At 43.4% G+C, this 19,144-nt stretch overlaps 2 protein-coding genes across 3 annotated transcripts in view; both read right to left on the reverse strand.

The window, feature by feature from the left end:
• Positions 1-1,999: 1,999 nt before the first annotated feature.
• Positions 2,000-5,281, reverse strand: gpr151 (G protein-coupled receptor 151). The gene has a single exon (XM_008419557.3). It carries the CDS (start codon positions 3,820-3,822, stop codon positions 2,494-2,496), a length of 1,329 nt encoding a protein of 442 aa, XP_008417779.1. The 5' UTR covers positions 3,823-5,281; the 3' UTR covers positions 2,000-2,493.
• An 84-nt stretch (positions 5,282-5,365) lies between these two features.
• LOC103470873 (serine/threonine-protein phosphatase 2A 55 kDa regulatory subunit B beta isoform) overlaps positions 5,366-19,144 on the reverse strand; it is a 53,060-nt gene continuing 39,281 nt past the window's right edge. For both annotated transcript variants that reach the window (XM_008419555.2, XM_008419556.3), the window contains exons 3-10: positions 17,984-18,149; positions 17,009-17,121; positions 14,347-14,524; positions 13,091-13,255; positions 9,912-10,081; positions 9,304-9,395; positions 9,081-9,204; positions 5,366-7,243 (exon numbers count right to left, since the gene is read on the reverse strand). In XM_008419555.2, coding sequence (XP_008417777.1) covers positions 7,088-7,243; positions 9,081-9,204; positions 9,304-9,395; positions 9,912-10,081; positions 13,091-13,255; positions 14,347-14,524; positions 17,009-17,121; positions 17,984-18,149 — 1,164 coding nt within the window. In that variant the 3' untranslated portion in view covers positions 5,366-7,087. The remainder of the gene's footprint in view (positions 7,244-9,080; positions 9,205-9,303; positions 9,396-9,911; positions 10,082-13,090; positions 13,256-14,346; positions 14,525-17,008; positions 17,122-17,983; positions 18,150-19,144) is intronic.

Below are 19,144 nucleotides of genomic sequence, written 5' to 3' on the forward strand. Positions count from 1 at the left end.
TAGTATCCTTATTGCTCTGGTGGTACTCAGGGTTAATTGACTGGTGGAGCTCTACATTATACTGAATGAAGAAAACATTTCAAACTGTGTCTGAGTGACAAAAGGATTGGAAAGAAAAGCTAATTTCTACTTCTGCTGCTTTGTTGCCCCTGGCGCTGATTGATTCCTCAAAATGAGGGAAGAAATTAGGGTCAGAAAGGTTTCTGAGTTTGATGTGATGCATTAAACTCTGTGTGGAGGAGAAAGGGTTCCAAAAAAAAAGGCCCTGGATATCATAGCTGGAAAATAGATGAGCTGCACTCACCAGGAGGTTGACACTGTGGCTTAAATTTGTTACCTCAAATATCATCCACTGTAATTTTTACTGTACGTCTCTTATTGTTCATTCAATGTCCGTTTTGCTTATGTAAAACGTTCATAAACATGAGGCAGCCAATTTATGTAAGTTTATAAAATGTGATTAATGTTCAGCTAACATTTCTGGACTGGTGCTTAAATTGCCTATTTTTTTTAAAAATCCTAGACTTAATTTAACTCAGTTTTATAAGATTTATTATCAAAAACGTCTTATTTAAAAACACATTGATAGCTGAAATAAAGTATGTCCTTTTTGAGTTCTAAGATTTTGTGTACCAGAACAAATTCAACTGGTCTTTAGCTAGCAAGTTCTAATATTATTTAAAACTGAAGTGTAGGAAAAAAAAAAAACATACAATAAACTCTGTTGTAATTAATTGGCAGAAAGAAGCACGAAGCAAATAAAGGAAGCAGGAGTTTAGGCATTTTGCCGCTGCAGGTCATAAATTTTAAGACGGTAAAACATCAGCAATGACCTGAGAGAAATACCTCAACTTTGGAAAGTTTGCCTTGCAATTTCAGAATCATCATTGAGACTGATTGCTAAAAATAAAATATTACAAACAAGTGGCAGTCTTTCCAAGAACGGATGTCCTTACTGATCTAGAACATGAAATTGTAGAAAACGTCCTCGTTTAGCATCTTCGCGATGACCGCGAATCAGTGAATGTGCATGTTTGCGAGGGCTTCCTCAAGAAAACGTCTTCTTCCTGAAAACAAAATTCAAACTCAAGTGCAGAGTTCAAAGTTCCATCTGCAAGAATATCAAGAAATGAGGCCAAACTAGAGCTGCTCGACCACAATACACGCTGCCTCATTTGGACAAACCTCACAAAAATGACCAGTGATGGTGTTGGAGCTTCAGCTTTTGCTGCTCGGGTCAAAGCCTAAAACACGGATTTAATTTGTACTTTTTAGGGGCTCAGTGCCTCTTAGCTCCGAGGCTCTCTGCTGAAATTGGATAAAATCCCACAACTGCAGATTTACTGGCTCATTTAGCAGGGTAAATGCCACGGCCAGAGGTGTAAACAAGACAACCACCATATTGTGTTTTGCCTCTAAAACAAACAGCAACACTTTTATTTCTCATCTACAGGTGATGGGGGAAAAAAAAGTTATTTATTTTTTCTGGCTGGAGCTAAATGTTCTGCCTGTGCACCATTTTCTTCCACCTTCAGTGTTTATGGGCAGGCGGGAACCCCAGGGACTGATGATGGGTTATACGGTTAAGCGTTGCTCTGATTGAGTGAGTTGCCTCTGGCAATAAAAGGTCAGCATAAATAATCAATGAGGGGGGAAATGTCAGATAGGAAGGGAGTGAGAAAACAGGAGTTGTTAGGTAACTGAGATCGTTTTTTAAATTACTCTAAGTATGAATATACTGTTGTAGACAAAAAGATATATATATATTCTTAATTGTGCCTATGTAAACCATAGACAGGTCGTTTTATACCGGATGCTATGTCTGAGCTCAGACAAGCGCTTTAATTAGAACCCCTGTTAATTGTAAAGGATTTCCCTGTGAAAAATACTCACTGATTAAATGTCAGCAGGAATCAATCCCAAAAAGACTCCACTGAACCTGTGTGTGGACACTCTTGAATGACCATCATGAAATCCAAACAAAAGCCTACACTCAGGCCACATTTTCACAGCGTATTTATTGAAAACAGTTTCCATTCAGACACACGTTGCGAATAAATCTGAGGCCGATTACTGTCACATCAACGGCGGCATGCAGACCACTTTCTAATCATCATAAAAACGACAAATGCACATTTAAATATTTAGTTCGTTAAAGGAAGAATTTTACACGTGAGCCTTTAGTAGAGGTCGAAATTATTTGCAAACACTTTGAGCCGGCTGCTTTTTTTTTTTTTAATACAGACTCTATGTGGAAAGAAAGTTTGTATAAATTATTTTGTCCTATCATAAAGTTTTAATTTACAGGCACTAATAATTACCTCACAAACTGCAAAAGGTCATCACATATGCAGATGATGCTGCTCTATTTGTGGGTCTCACTCGCTCTGATTGCACGTCTTACCTTCGAATAATACTGCACACACAGAAGACAGAACATCAGTCATTTACATTGCAGCAGTTGGTAGAGGTGTGTTGACGACTGGCTGGTAATTATTTTTTCTCTTCTTGGGCCTGGTTCTCCCACGGCACCGGATCGTTTTCATCCGTGTGTGAGCCGGTCTCCCTGTCCTGCCAGAACTGCTCCACGTCAGGCAAGATGACCCCGTCTTTAAGGCTCACCCTGTCCGCCTCTTTTTCCCCGCCAGGTTTGCCTTGGTCCGGCGGAGGTTGAGCCTTGTCGCTGGTTTCTTGGCTGGAGGTGAAATGGATCCCTCTCTCTCCAATCAGCTGTCCTGATGTCTCTGGTCTGGGGCAAGGAGACTGGAAAGAGGTAGGGTTGTGGGGTCCGGGCTTTGGCTTAGGTGGAGGCTGCTTGCGCAGGGTGAGGCGCCTCCACAGCCCGCGGTAACTCTCTCTGAATTCCTCCGAGAGGAAGAGGACGATCAGAGGGTTCACCAAAGACAGAGAGAAGGTGAGCAGCTGAGCAGAGAGGGAGAGGAAAAGGGGAGGAGAGGAAGTCAGTGGCTGAGCTCCTTCAGTCTCCTTCTCTGCAAGATGCCTCTCCCAAAGCCACACCACCCACTGAGGAAGCCACAGGATAGCCATGGCCAGGGTCAGGCTGAAAAGCATCAGGGTGAGCCTCCTGGCTCGGATCTGCGTGCGCAGGTTCTGAGACTTACTGGAGCGACGTTGGCAGTGTCCGTAAGCCTTCCAGAAGTACATCAGGGCAACGCTGAGAGGCGCACAGTAGACCCCCAAGGGGTACGCTTTGACGTACACAGACATGAACTCCTTAGCTTCAGGAGGAAACATCAGCACACACACGAGCCCATGGACCTCTCTCTGCAGCTTCGCAAACAGCCACAGCGGAATGGTGACGGAGCAAGCAGACAGCCAGATGAAGAAGAGCACCACCAGGATGGAGCCCAGGTGGATGCTCACCTGCCTGGTGGGGTTCGACACGTATCGGCTGCAGGCTTTCGCCATGAAAGCCACGGTGAGGCTCTTCGCCACCATGCAGGACTGGAGGAACCAGTCGGCCGTCTTGCACACCACCCAGCCCAGGCTCCAGCTCGCCCTGGAGTAGGAGGCAGCCCTGAAAGGGACGGTGAACATCAGCACCAGCCCGTCGGCGAACATCAGGTTGAAGATGAGCGAGTTGATGAGGGACAGCTTGCCCCGGTGGGCGTTCGAGAACAGGATGGCCATTGCGGTGAGATTACAAGCCACACCTAAAACACAGATGACTCCCAGGATGGCTGGCACCAAGACCCGGAGTTTGCTGGGGTCCTGATGGTGGAACAAGCCCGGTTCACTGAGCGTCCACTTGTTCAAGGAGCTGTTCTCCGCAGTCGTGTTGCTTCCAATGAACTTATCCATAGATAAGAGTTGATGATCTGATAAGAAAAAGAAAATAAAAAAATCTGAGTATTCAGAGATAGCCAGAAGATGTGAAAAATTTCCTGAGGAGAAAAAAAAATTAAGCGATCTAAAGACGGAAATGGATTGAGATCAAAGGTTGATGAAAAGATCACATCAGACAAGTTAATAGCTGGCAGTCAGGAGTTGAGAGTGGAGCTCTTGCGTGCGCCCGGCTGTATCCTTAGACCTAGAGATGCAGCCAATGCGGCGAGTTATAAAGATGCTGCTTGATTGACAGCTGTCGTCCCCAGCTGACTAGAAGCACGCAGACTACACCCACATGGGGCCAATTAGGGAGGGAAAAAAAGGCCAAGCAAAGTGGTAACGATGCCTAAAGTTTAGATGTTTTGCACAAAAGCATTATGTTTAAGAACACGAAACCACTAAATAAAACATAGGCCGGCATTAGACATACATCAAATATATTCATTACCTCTGGGCTTCTTCTCAACTATAACCTGAAATGTTTTCAGGTGACATAGTTGTAGTACATCTACACAAAGGAGTGCATAGCTATCAAATGGAAGCTGAAATACATACGAAAAAAGCATGCATTTGCATCCAGTCGGTTACCTTATTCTGCTGGTGTCGGATGTAATTCCAATATAAACCCAGGAGTTCTGTGAAAACTTCAAAGCAAGCAACCAAGCAGACAGACGTGAAGGAAGTCCAAAACAGTCAGGTCGTAAAGCAATGCCTCCTCGCTTTAGTGCGCCCTCATGATTTACTGAAATCATGCAGCCAGAGCTACAGTGGAATGGTTTAAATTAAAAAGCATAATGATGCACTAGAACGGGCCATTTTGTGAATTTGTTGCAAAAATTAGACTGTAGTCTTGCAGCTACAAATTCAACAGTTGGTTCTCTAACGTACTGTTTCTGGGAAGCGGGGTAGAGTTCAATTAAATCAGCAGGTATTTTACAAAAATGTTTAAAACCAGGGCTGCACAGTGGCGCAGTTGGTAAAGCTGTTGCCTTGCAGCAAGAAGGTTCTGGGTTTGATTCCCGGCTCCGGTCTTTCTGCATGGAGTTTGCATGTTCTCCCTGTGCATGCGTGGGTTTTCTCCGGGTACTCCGGTTTCCTCCCACAGTCCAAAAACATGACTGTCAGGTTAGTTGGCCTCTCCAAATTGCCCCTAGGTGTGAGTGTGTGTGTGCATGGTTGTGTGTCCTGTGTGTCTCTGTGTTGCTCTGCGACAGACTGGCGACCTGTTCGAGGTGTACCCCGCCTCTCGCCCGGTACGCTAGCTGGAGATAGGCACCAGCACCCCTGTAAGAAAATGGTTGGATGTTTAAAACCATGTACAATTTTTCTTCCCTCTCATAAAAGTCACACAAGTTTGTGCTAGCGTTTTACAGAAATGATTGCACTAAGAGAAGCCACTCTTTCTCCAGTAGAGGGAGACCTTACATCAGAGGCTGATCTTAGTCAACCCGTAGCCGCACAGCTGTGATCTTTGATTGAACAGATGTTTACAGATTAGAGTCCACACTAACAGGCGTTCAGCTTGCAAATCTTTATTCTTTTTTTTATTTTTTTTTATTCAAAGTAAGTCCAGTAAGCATAAAGACTGCATGGTAATTCAATGCATTTCGATACATTCTGAGCTATAAAAGTTGGTTTGTTTCAATTAGAAGTGTCACAAAGGAGGGCCGGTTTAGAAGATATCACCGTTAAACAGACTCACACACAAATATTCCCTGATTTTACAGAGTCCACATACGCTTCGGACCGTTTTGCACCGAAACCGGAGAAGGATCCGAGCCGATTTCTGCGAGACGCCCTGCTGCTGTCCGTCGTTGCTCCATCTTCACCCAGAGGACAAACATGCACAAGTATCAGAACGATCTCATACAAAACTGATTTTAGCTGACATCTTTTGGGGAGAAAAAAACAAAACAAAAACAACATAAAAACAAAAACAAAAAAACATTCATGGCGCAGTGCCTCAAATAATCTGCTGGTTTCAACAGATTCACATCCAACACATGCAAAAGAAGCTAGTGTGGCACTGTGACGCCCAAAAGGTCTACTGTAAGGTCCTATTAAATCATAAAGCTGAACATTTTTGTGATCATTTTGCCTACAAATCATTTTCAGCGCCATCCAAACAGGTCAACATCTAGCAAAGAGTTCAGTTTTATATTTTTTTTAAATAACAATCCCAAAGAAAGAAAAAAGTTGTGGCTTTATCGTTTCTCTGAGCAATCGTGAACATCCAACACACGGCGGTTCCTCTGTACAAAACACAGCGTCTCCTCCTTGTTATCACTTGCAAAACTTTGTCCATTTGCGATCTTAATGAAGCCTTTTTGTTCTTACGTTCATTTTCATTGGTAAAGAAAGAGAGGGAGGAAAAAAAAGAAGCGAAAAACAAAAACACCCTAAGTTAACATTTAATTTAAAACATTCACACAGTCCCTTACCCTCCCTCCCACACCCAATTACATCGAAGCCCCACATACCAAAAGAAGGCACCACAGCTTCTACACAGACTCACCAACCGAGAGAAGGACAAAACGAACGGCTTTAAACGAAACCATCAACTTGCGCCGTCCGGAAGGGCTTCATTCGCGTCGCAGACTACAGACGTCTCGGCTAAGAGACGGGAAACCGGTGAGACTGACCGTGCTGCGTGCAGTTTCTGGGTGGGGGTTAGGCATTATTAATAGTGTCTTCTTCTTCTTGCGTTGTCCCATGCTCGACCTCAGACGGAGGCCGCAGGGATCATCGCATGCGCTGCAACTCTAGCGGGCTGAAACGCCGGGGGAGTTGTTGGAGGGATCAGGCGCCGACGCTACATGAAGAAGAGCCATCGTCACGTGAGCTGGCTTTCTGTCTCTGTGCTCTGTTTGAAAATTCACCGCTCCCCTATCCGCCTGTTTCTTCAGGGTCCAGAGGGCTGCTACATAACATTATTCATGCAGCGGTCCTTCGTGTTGCATAAACGCACGGGATTCGATCCTCCTGTTGTCCGCATGGCTGAATAAATTAAACTAGGAGTCATTTTCTTGGAATGAAGCCTTTTCCTCGAATTGTGTCCATTTCACTGTCCACTTTCTCACATCAGTGTCTGGACAAATGACTCTGTTAAAGTAGAGTTGGGGTTTTGTTTGGGGGTCGGGGGGACGGGGATTTAAGACAGCAACCCCTCACATTATGTTTGGGTCCTGGGAGGTTTCATAATTTGGGGCAGACTGCCTTTTTTTTTTCTTTCTTTTTTTTAGTTCACTTTGTCCTGGAAGATGTAGAGGTTGTTGGTGGCCGCCACGGCGATGATGTTCTCGTGCGGATGCCACGTCGTGTGGAGGATCTTCTTGCTGAAGTCCAGGCTGTCTACGCTGATCTCATCCTTGCGACGTTTCCCACCTACACACACCTGGAGGGCAACGAGACAGTCAGGCGTCTCACATCTGGAGCAAATTTTGGACTGCATTTTTCATTTTATTTCAGTTTTTTAACCAGTCCAGGTCAATCGAATGCTAGATAAATTCTCTATATATTGTTGAAGCAGGGGTGGACAACTTGGATAATGTCAATAGTGGATAAAAAAAAGTTTACATTGTATACTTTTTTTTGGCATTCATCTTTTACAATTCAACTGAAAAACATTTTATTTTAGAGAAGAAATATAAGCAATGAAGAAGCTGGAATTACTCTTTAACAGTGGCGTCCAAACCTTTTGCAACATGGTCGGTCCAGAATACCAAAATTTAAAGTACTCAATATTCAGTATTATTTTTCAAATTTAAAATGCAAAATAATTATTTTGTTTTAATAAAAGGTAGACAGTTTACTAACTTTCCAGTTAGTTTTCCAGTTTTTTCAGTCTAGGAAGTCTTTTTAGTCTCTTCCAACCAAGAAAAAAAACCCTCTTCTATTAACCACTTTTCATGTTCTCTATTGTTATTAGGAAAAAGTCGCACCATTTAAACTAAATAACTGCATGAACTCAATTTTCACCTCCAGCTTCTCAGCACACATCTAAAATTTTTGGGTCATTATATGAACTGCTGTAATCAAAGTCCCAGTTTTCACACGCAGCCCACTACCAGCAGATGGCAGGATTTCCTGCTGCTCTTTCAGTGCTGCTGTCAGACTCTGTAGACTTCCTGAACAGTTTCCATCTTGTCTTTAATCAGTTTTTTGTTTCCTTTGCCTTTGTCATCCATCTGCACACTTGGAAGGATTTTTGATAATCACATCCACCATGTTAGGTGTGTAGCAAATATGACCAATTGCTGCAACTGGATCAAAAGACATATAGTTATTAGTCCTGTCTACATTAGTGTTGTTTTGTGGCACCTCACCTCGATACTACTAGAGAAAAGCACCAGATCCCTGAATGGTGTACGACCAGGCAACTAAAGCTTGTATTTAAAATGATTTTCCCTTTCCTAACAGATTTGTTTGTTTTCTCTTTGAAATTGCATAGGATATTCTGCATGTCACATTGAAGGCCAACATATAGGGAAAAATTGTCACGGTCTACAAACTTAGCATATTTCAATACGCTTGAGATCTGCTGTCTACAGTGAAACAGATTTATTCCTGCTCTAACTCTAAACTTAGAGTCACTTTAATAGGCTTGGCCACATCCTTACTCGCCTCCTTCCCTCGAGATTAGCCCCGATCATTCCAATTCAAACCAATAATGGTGGAAAGATGAGAGAATAAGTACAACGTGGGCCTGGACAACATGGCCGAAAAACACATTCTGATATATGCAGTTCATATCAGTGGGTATCAATAATTATTAAATAGTTTTTAGGAAATACTGCCGAACTGGTGACATGATCTTTCCTGCTTTATTCACAATTTTCACTCCACGCCGTTGTTGTTGTTTTTTTTTTTACTATTTTTAAGCAGTTATGAGGCGAAACCTGGAACTGCTGCTGCGTGAGTTACTCAACAAGTTGTTGCTAGGCAACCAAAGAGCGAGTATGTTAGTTGATGCCACAAACCTAGCTTAGCGAGAGGTCGAGCGACTGAAGTCTTTCCCCTGCCTACATTTCAGCTCTGAATGTTCAGTGAATATTATACATATTGAATATTCTATCAGGCGTAGTATCTACTGATATTGATCACGGGCCTATAGCAATACATGTTATTTTTGATTTATTGACCAATAAAATATTGAGCTTCCAGTGGAGTTTAGTCATATGAAAATGCCGGTTTCTGATGGAAGCTACAAATAATTGCATCCGGCGTCGTACCTTGCGAGGCTTCAGGATCGCTCGGGGTTTGCTGTTCTCTCTCGAAGCCTCCAGCGTGACGTCCCGCTTGGTGTTCCGGTCGAACATTCGGAAGAAGTTGTTGTAGGAGCCCGTCATTATGACGCTGAAGGGGGCCAGGGGGAAAAGCGAGGTGAGCATTACAAAGATTACAAAGATGCGCGCATGGATTTCATTTCTCTGATAACCGATTGAGATGTCTCACCTGTCCGATCCGTTCCAGACGCACTCAAACTTGTCGAAGATGCAGTCGTTCTCGTACAGAGAACAAAGTTTGCCCCGCAGGTAGTCGTGAACCTAGAAACCAAAGTCGGTTACTCCACTGCTTTTTCAGTAAAAAAAACAACAAAAAAACAACCCTAAGCTCCAGTGCCTTATGCTCTACTTTTAGTAATCCTCCAGGCCTGGTGACCCCTGCTAAGACGTTAGGCAGCAGGTGAAGCCAGAGGAAGAATCCCCTGATGGCCTTATCAATCATGACCTGCTGCAGGATTACTTTCCTACATCAGACAGGGTGGATCTGACCCCGATGACCACACAGAGGGAGGTTTCACCCTTCGGCTCGCATCGGCACTAGCGCTACCCTCTAATGGATACTTGGCTCAATAAGCCCTCCTGGGGTAATCGCTGAAGATGACAAGGTTACAGCGCGGCAGACTGACAGTGAAACAGTATTACGTTGACTGATTAGATTGAGATCAATACGATTTGATTTGATCTGGGCCAAGATGGAACTTCCTAACTTCCCCAGCTGAGATTAGGTTTATTTTTTATTTTTTTTTAGACCGACGACAGAGACAACGGATACGTTACCTGGTAGGTTTCGAGTGGTTTGTTCTCCATCTGGAGGTCCCACACCTTGACAGTGAGGTAGTCCCTTGTCATCAGGTAGCGCCCGTTGTGGCTGAACTTTACGTCGGAGATGGATGAGATGATTTCCGAGAAAAAGGAACGCGTCGACGGATCCTCCGGCTCTTCGAAGTCTACGTAGGACGGAGAAGAAAAAAGAAATCAGTTCTTTTACTGCAGAGAAACGCACGGCTTTGGATCGCAGAAGGGTTGCAGCTGCATCTCTTTGCGGAATTACTCGGGGAGATAATGGCAGGTCAGCACGGTGGGCAAATATTGGTTATGATTCATATTGACTCTGGCAGCTGCTGATCCATGTGCGGGCCAGCACACCGGGGACAGGAGCCAGGCATTCCATCGTTAGCTGTCAAATCAATGCATCTCCCCGCTCTTCCTTCCTTTCCCCCTCCCACCACCCCACCCCGTCTCATATTTATTTGTCTAAAAATAAATAAATAAAAATGCCCCCATCCACCGTCAAGCCCGCTCCTCAGCTGAGGCCTGGAGGATCAGCCTGTGATGTGTCAGTGGGGAGTCTAACTAGCGCCGCAGCGTCAGAGATGAAAAAATGAAGGGGGATGAGGGAGGGATAAGAAAAACAAATCAATGTCAAAAATACCAGCCACATATGAGCCCCGTTGGATTTCTGTGTGCGAATGTGCGCCGGTGGAAGGAGTGTTTGGCAATAAGTGGAAGCTTGCATGTATATATGCATCTGTGTGTGTGACCCTGCCCTCCCGCTCCAGGGGTGTATAATGGGGTCTCCTGGGAGTCAACAGGGGGAGGGCAGAGGGTTTGTTTGGTCCCTCTTGCTCTGTCCTTGGGGCATTTGACAATCCCCTCCTAAATCCTCTAACCATCCCTCACCCATCCATCCATCCCGGCTGCAGCGCTGATTGATACCAGAAGTCTCACGGATTTACGGGTTTGGAGGGAGATGCAGAATAATTCTGGGGCGCAGTCAAGCATGTCTGAAATCGCACCTTTATACCCGCAGATTTTATTTATTTATTTTAAGCATTTTGTCACTTTTCAACCGCCAACCATAAAAAGTGTTATTATTGTGAGTTTATTTAATAGAGAAACATTATTATTTATCATTCAGTCATGTTTCACAAATTAAAAAAACATGCTTTATTATTATGTCTCTATTGTCCTGACACCTCAACAGAAATGTGAGTGCAGCCCACCTGCATGCAAACTTGCAGTTCAGTGAAGGCAACCAGAGAAATACATGCAACTCGTAGCGACTTTGGAGGAGCAGCAGAAATATGAAGCTCAGGTGGAAGAACCAATCAGCAGGATAACAGTAGAGTGTTGTACAAATATATGTATATAAAAAACATAAGAAGTCCTGCTGGTAGTTTGCCACGAGCCATTTAGGGAACGCAGAAAACACCTGGTCTGATAACCAAACTGAAAGTTTCCGACCTGCAAACAAAACTCATGCTTTTCATGCATCACCCAGGAAGACTAAAACTGATGGTTGGAGAGATGAACAGAGCAAAGTATAGAGACAGCGTTATGGTATTTGGCTTCTATGTCCCTCAGCTCTGGAACAATCCACCTAAAAACCTGAAAGATGTGCAGAAAGTCTTTGAATTCAGGACTTTTTGCCTGATCAGTCATGAGTTATTGAAGCACAAAGCGGAGGATTTTAACTTGGATTCATATTTAAAGTCAAACTTCTATTAAAATTTGGAATGTTTGCCTTTTAATTTTCATACAATGCCTGTATGTGTTTGACCTGTTCAGCTGTGTCTTTCTTTTGTTGTCTTTCTTTGTCTCTCCTACACCTTTGTGCAGTGAGATAGTGAACATTAATATTTCCATCCTTACAACAGGACCCTTTTCTTTTTCTTCTTCTCTATTTTGTCTCCCATCAAGCCTCCAAAAACCATCCAGGATCTTTTTTACTTTTTCTTTCTCATAGCGGAGCCTCCGATGCTCATGTGATATTCAACAGACCACGTTAACACACAGTCCAGTGGATTCATCAATATGTCCGAGGAAATGAGTGACATTATCGAGCAACAAGGTGTGTCCATGAGGGACTAATGCAATTGCTCTTATGACATTGATTTGCCAGCGTAAATGTCAATGTATTCATTATTCATCTGAGCCAAGTGTTTGCATGTGATGTTAAGGCTTAGAGAAGGACGCTCGTTGTTCGAGTCACGCTTGAAGATTTATTGATGGTTTATCAATTGTGTCATATTGATCATCTGTGTGTCACTTGTACATTAAAACAGACCGGTTCAGGGGGAAATTAATGCATCATTCTGTGGCGTATCAGGATTATTATTATTATTATTATTATTATTATTATTATTATTGTTTTTTATTTCATCTTGTTGTGAGCCATTTTATAGTAAATCAAAATTAATTTTCCAGTTCTGTCTGGCATTAAGCTAACCATTCATAAACATTTTTGAGTATAGTTTTTTTTTGTTGTTGCAGAATTCAAAGGTTATTTTAAAGTAATGAATACATTACTTTAAAATAACCTATACACAAGATGTATCTTGTGTATAGCACAAGATACATCCAGCTCTGGAAAAAAAATTAAACCTCATGGTTATTCCACCAAATCTTCCCGGGTTAAAACATTAGTATTGTTGTTTCTAAATGAATGTAAACTTGTTTCCTTTGCATTATCTGAGGTCTGAAAGCATCGAATCTTTTTTTTGTTTATTTTGACCATTTCTCGTTTCCTGTAAATAAATACTAAAGTTTTTGCTTGGAACTTCAGAGACATGTTGTCTGTATTTCATAGAATAAAAGAACAATGTTCATTTTTCTCAAACATATACCTAAAGAAGTAAAATTAGAGGAACTGATCATTTAAATTTTTTTTTCCAGAGCTGTACATATTGTTTTAAAATGACCAGCAGGTGGCAATCACCACGGTACAAGGGAGCTTGTTTGAAAACATTTTAAAGCGATGATTAGAATGTAAAAGAATGAAATACAGAGAAAAAAAAAAGGTTTTAGGAGAGGTCTGTCTGATGGTAACCACAAACACCAGTGCAGGCCGTGTGCGCATCCAGTCAAAGAAAATCCAAAAGAGATCTTAGATGCATTAGACGCACCTTGTCCTAATCTGCGACACCTAATGATTTCTGTTCTTCTCATGTACTCACATTTGCAGTGTTTGTCGCAGAGCGCCGCCTGCCTCATGTCACAGAGGCGTATGGAGCCCTTGCTGCTGCTGTAGGCGAAGGTGTGACACTGCTGGGGATGAAACTCGGCCGAGGTGATGACCTCTGTCAGCTCCTCCATGTTGGCTGGCTTGATGTCGACGATGTCTGAGAAACGCAGGGGCTAAGGAAAGACATCTGGAAAAAAATGAGCACAAATCTTATCCGGAACAACAATTTGGAGTATTTTACTACTTGAGTTCAGGACAGAGGGCAGTTTGTCATATGTTCTCTGTCAAATTTCAAATAAGCTGTTTTATGCTTATTTATAAAAGTGCTGCATAAAAGGGCTGAGGCAGGCTGGATGCAAAAACAAAAATGTCATATGGATTGCGGAAGCGTACATTTTTCTATTAGTTTTTATTTCTTTACAGAAGGAATTTGTAAAAAGTGTGCCGTGCATTTGTCTTTTTTCTCTGATGAAATAAAACTTTTGCATCTTCGTTCGAAGAACTGGTGTAGATCTGGGTGCAAGAATGACCAGAGGACAAGTTCCAGATCCGATTAGTGGAATCGTGCGTATAACAGCCCGAGTCCGAACTGAAGAGTGTGGAGAAACGAGGCGGTAATTAAATAAAGACCACGCCCCTTTTAATGACTGTGTCAGAAGAAAAAAACTAGAGACGTTTTTCAGATTTAAAAGAGTCAGGTGACATTACTGACATGCTAAATGACACAAACTCCACCTATAGCTTATTCACACAAGTCCCAGAAAATATTGAGTTTTATGTCCTGCTTTGTATTGCAAAAAAATATTTTTTAAATATGACACTAACAGTCAGATTTGAAACTTGCTGAATGTGGGTCTGCCCCTGTCTGAGAGCTTTCAGAGCCATATCAGTTCAAAACACAGCAGAAAACCAACATATGCAAAATCACGCCGCTTCATTCAATCCAAGGCAGACCCGTCGCTACTTCAGTAACACAATGTGAAGCGCCACAGTGACAAAAACCTTCCCTTCTATACACAGCAGAGTGCTTAAATCTCCTTTACCAACTGGTCAAAATCTTGTGGTACAGCAATTAATCGCATTCAGTCCAGAAAACCTGAGCTCATCAGCAGCTTTCTAAAAATATTTACAATTATAGGACCTCATGTAGTAAAAACATAACTCACGTTTTCACATTTGCATAAAGTCCTAACTGTGTTTAATTGGGATCAAGCTTAGAGACGGCCAGAGCGGGTTTTAAAAGGATACTGAAGCTGCGGTCAGTGATCTCCAGGTTCCACAGGTTCACCCGGAGGTCATCAGTGGAGATGAAGGTCTGCAGGTCGGAGTTGACGGAGATGGAGTTGATATGGTACGTGTGGGCGTTGCTGAAGACGCGCCTGGCTGTCGCCTCCACCATCAAATCCATCGGCTGCAGCACGGGAACCTGGGGGTGGACGCAAAAAAAAACAAACAAACAAAAAAAAAAAACATTAAGAAAACCAGAAAAAGAATCATCTTTGATGTGTTCGGTTAAATTCATGAATTATTCTGTTTGATTTCAACATTGTCTTCAAGAGATGTCCTCAGATATGTATGTATCTTTGTGAGTGGATTAGCCTGGTGCGCTGGAGACGACGATCTTACATTTACCCCACAAACTGTAAAGAGACAGAGGTGAGAAGTGAGCAGCTCTCTGGCTGTGTGGAGTGCTGGCTCAGGCAGACTGTGACGCTGCAGGGTAACTCAGTGATCACGCCTCAGTTTCTCAACGCCTCCTAACTGCTGAAGAAGTCTGTCTTGGTCTCCGTGTCGTGTGTTTGTGTCAGAGAAATTGGGGGGGGGGGGAAAGTGATGAAGGCGGCAAAAAAGAGAGAGAAAGAGCCCGAGGGCATCGCAAGGCCCTGCTGAGGAATGATAACCGAACCCTACAGAATTAGGACCGCCAAACATGCAAGTACAGCAACACACACACACACACACACACCCACACACATGGTGTGTACAGAGCTGCAAGGGCTTCAAAGATGCCCAGCAACCGGCCTGCATGCAGCCCCCTGTTGGCCAGATAAAACCCAGACAAAGACAGGGAAGAGGGGAGGGAGCCAGGAGAACAAATCGGCCGCTTCTTCCCCGATTGTTTTTTTTTTTTTTTGTCCGCTGCTGGCGCTGATTGAAAGACACGGCAGCTCAGCGGGCCGCTGTATCTCCACGGGTGTCACTTCCCTTCCATGTCTTTCACTGGCTGTCCAGAGAGACGTGCGCCTCATTAACCCGGAACACGGGGCCGTCAACGGTCCTCAACCTGCCTCGGCAGATTTTCTCCAAACAGAATATCCTGATTTTAAAAAATAAAAAATACTCTGAAACACGTGTTTTATTTAAACGACCTCTCATCAAAATGCCTCCATGTAGGGAAACGAACTCCCTCTTGCTCAGCTTCCCGCTCCAGCCCGGATTTCGCAGCATCTAAACAGGATTGCCACAGTTAAGCGACCCGTCCTCCAGGCAGCTATGATGATCCCCCCCCCCGGCCAGCCAGACAAAGGAGGGACAGGCATTCTAAACTCAGCACTAATCTGCGACGGCAGACAGGCCGTCGTACCGCGTACACACAGTCAGCTTGTGTGAAAAGTGAAACTGGTTGGCGTAGCGATAAAAACAATCGAGAGGGCGACTCGCTCTCACATTCCACTGCCAAACGTAGCTTAAAACGACTCAAATCTGACATGATAATCTGACATTATACAGATTAAAACATGATGTAAAAGCAACGGTATTCCCACCTGACTCATAGCGTGAGTAACACTATCCCAGTACAATATGCAAGTGTCTGAATGATATCAGACGTTTTGGTAAAGTGTGACTCACTGCGTAGTAAGTCAGGAAAAGAAAAAAAAAGTGTCCTGTCATTGCATTTAAATGCGAAACACGATGCGTTCCTAATCCTAACCAAGTTGCGGTGAAGCAGAACTGGAATGTTCTCGTAATGTCCAGGAATAGCGAAGCATACCTCATGGATTATTTAACTGCAGATATATTTAGTGAAGTAAAAGAAACCTTGGCGACAACACTCCATGTTCATGAACTCAAAGGCCTACAAGCGCTGCACTTTTGAGAATTCAATGTTTACAACTACAAGCTGAACCGACGCCGACATTCACTCTTATGCTTTCTGCAAAGTTTAAGAGCTTTTTGTTTGTCTCCTCTCCAGCTGCTCAGCGGAGCTCAAAACGTTCACAACCTCAGCGCCTTGATTATCACCCTTACAAACTTTATCCTAATTATCTCAATTAGCTGTTTTGAATTTAGTCACATTTTTCTTTACATTTCATATCTTAAAACTGTGATGTATGAGAAAAAGGGGTTTCAGTAACACTTTGTTTGAAGGGGTGTGCATAAGACCGACATGATGCTGTCATAAACATAACATTACACTTTTAATGGATGTTTGATGCAAGACTTGGTACAACTTTGCATTAAAAGTGTCATTATTTGCCGAATGTTAACAGTAATGACTATGCATTCATTACACATACCCCTTCAATTAAAGTGTTACTGGGTTTTTTTTTAGGAAGCAGTGAAATCATATCTCATAATTTCTTGTATCATCATTAAAATTTCCCTTAAAAGTAGAAGTTGGGTGATTGCTGCTTTCAAGCATTTAACTTGTGTTTCTTTCTGTTCCAGTAGAGATTACACTGAGGATGTGATTGTTTTCCTTTAGTACAGATGTTGATCAAATCTTCTATAGCATGGAAATGTGTTCTCTATGATAATTTACACAAGAGGGATTTTGGACAAACTCCTTCAGTCTTTCTTAAAGTTCCTTCTTTTTTTCTGTGTGTAAAATTTTACGCCGGCCCTGTCACAAAAAGCGACAGACTTCCCGACAGCTGACGGGCCCCGACAGCTTCCTGCGACCTCTCACCCGCAGCGTGGTGATGGTGGACGGGTCCCGGAACCGTCCGTCCTCATCCTTCAGGTTGTATCCTTCCGGACGCTTGTCCCGTTCGCTTATCTTCCACAGCTTCACGGTCTTGTCTGGGGGTGGAAACAATGCAATAAGTAAATAAAGACACAGAATACGTTCAGACTGAGGCTCACAACAGCAAACCTCCCCTCCAACTTGTTTGTGGGACGGAGGATGGAGGAGGGGGGTGGGGGGGAGGGTAGGGCAGCCAATCTGGCACGTAGCTGGGCAGCAGCCAGCGAAGATGATGAATGGTGGCTCGTGTGTGTGTGTGCATTCTATCACCGATATCCATCTACGAGTTGACTTCATTTCACTGCCGCACCGTAATACACCCCCTCTGAGAAAGCCATCTGGGTGCTTTTCAATCTTACTTCACATAAACACCAGTTACATCTCATCTTCTCGGTCTACTGAAGTGGATGGCAGCAGCAGTCAGGCTGTTTTTTTCTCTCTTTTAATTTCCACTGCGTACGTTGGCCATCGCCATCACATCGAGGCCATCGCCACAGGACCCTCCACCATCTGCTCCAGCCACAGTTAGGACTCCTGTAGCAGCCATGCATGAACCCCGCAATCTGCAAGACGTCTCTGTGTTTCATGTCTGTATGAGCTGGTGAGCGCGTGTGCTTTCACTGGCGTGCATGCATGTGTGTGTGTGTGTGTGTGTGTGTGCGCGTGTGTGTGTATGCGTTTCTGCAGCAGCAGCCATGCATGAAGTCCTTAATTTGAAACTCTTCTGCTGGTGGCACCTGCTCAGCCAAGCGCAGCAGCCTCGCAGATAACCAAAACAGGCATTTCTGTGTGATATCAACATCTCAGTTTACACCTGCTTTCAAATGAATCCCGCAGAGTTAGCATTTAAATGAACACAATTTGGCAAACGACTACAGAACGCCCTCTTAGACCTCGCAGAGAGAGACTTGAACTGACCGTTGGTGGAGAGCAGGAAGTACGCTGCGTTCTGCTGAGGCAGCCATTTGATCTTGTTGATCTTCTCCTCGATCTCCAAACTCTTCAGGTAGTCGAACTCGGGCTCGTGACTCTGGAATGTGCTGTAAACGTTGTACTCCCCTCTGCGATGGGGTTGCGTCTTACTCTGTGGAGGAAGGCGAAGGGGGATCAATTGACATGACTCATCGCTGGAGCAAAAACTCGACCCGATATTTCAGAATCGGAGTCGATTGTGGAGAAAACAGGGCAAGCCTGGAAAATCCTTTCCTGTCCTACCATCACAAACGTAAATATTGCATCTTGACTTGAAACGGAGCTGATGACATTATGATTAAGAATTTAAACATCTAATTTGAACTCTACATAAATAATTAGTCCAATCATTAATTCAGAGTTTCTGAAACACCTTTCTCAACTTCCCACACCAGAACCATCGCTCCTGGAGGATCCAAAGGTCTTACTGTGTGGTTCAAAATCAGGTATTCATTCACTCACAGAACTCATTCAACTTTTGGAAGTGTCTGGTTCCCCATCTCCCATTTTATAGCTCAACTTATGTAGAATCTAGCCCTACAGTGGTAAGTGTTTTAAGGGGAACCCCCCCTTTGGATTTGGGACTGAGTGACACCTAAAACCAGTTACCAGGGCGATGAAGTCTGTTCGTTGGAGGAAAATCAAAATACTAGAGAGGCATCACAAAGTTTTTGCGCTGAATACATTTATTACAACTGCATCCTAGAGGGTGATTTGATTTGGTTAGGTAAAACTTGTCACTGGCTCTGTGTTTCCCTTTGTGAGTCCAGAAACTCAGCAGCTTCGAAGGGAACGGAGTCGTCACGAGGGCCAGATGAGCCAATCAGATGCAGACTTGGAAAAATGCGTGGCCTCAGTCAATCAGCATGAAACATGGATTCTAGTTTCTTTGCTTGGGTGACTCTGATAATAACTGCTACATCCTTTCACACCTCTGAGCTGTATTTGTATGTTTTGTGTTGGCAAGGTTTTATGAACCAGGTTTTAGTGTAAAGCGGTCGATAAGACGATTTAGGTGATATGTAATTTTTGTCGATGAATCTAGAAAATGTTATTATTGCACTGAATAAAAAAAACACGCTCTAGTTTTCTGAGTTTCTAGAATTA

Source organism: Poecilia reticulata, chromosome 10, assembly GCF_904066995.2.
Source record: "Poecilia reticulata chromosome 10, P_reticulata-male-v2, whole genome shotgun sequence".
Lineage (NCBI taxonomy): Eukaryota > Metazoa > Chordata > Actinopteri > Cyprinodontiformes > Poeciliidae > Poecilia > Poecilia reticulata.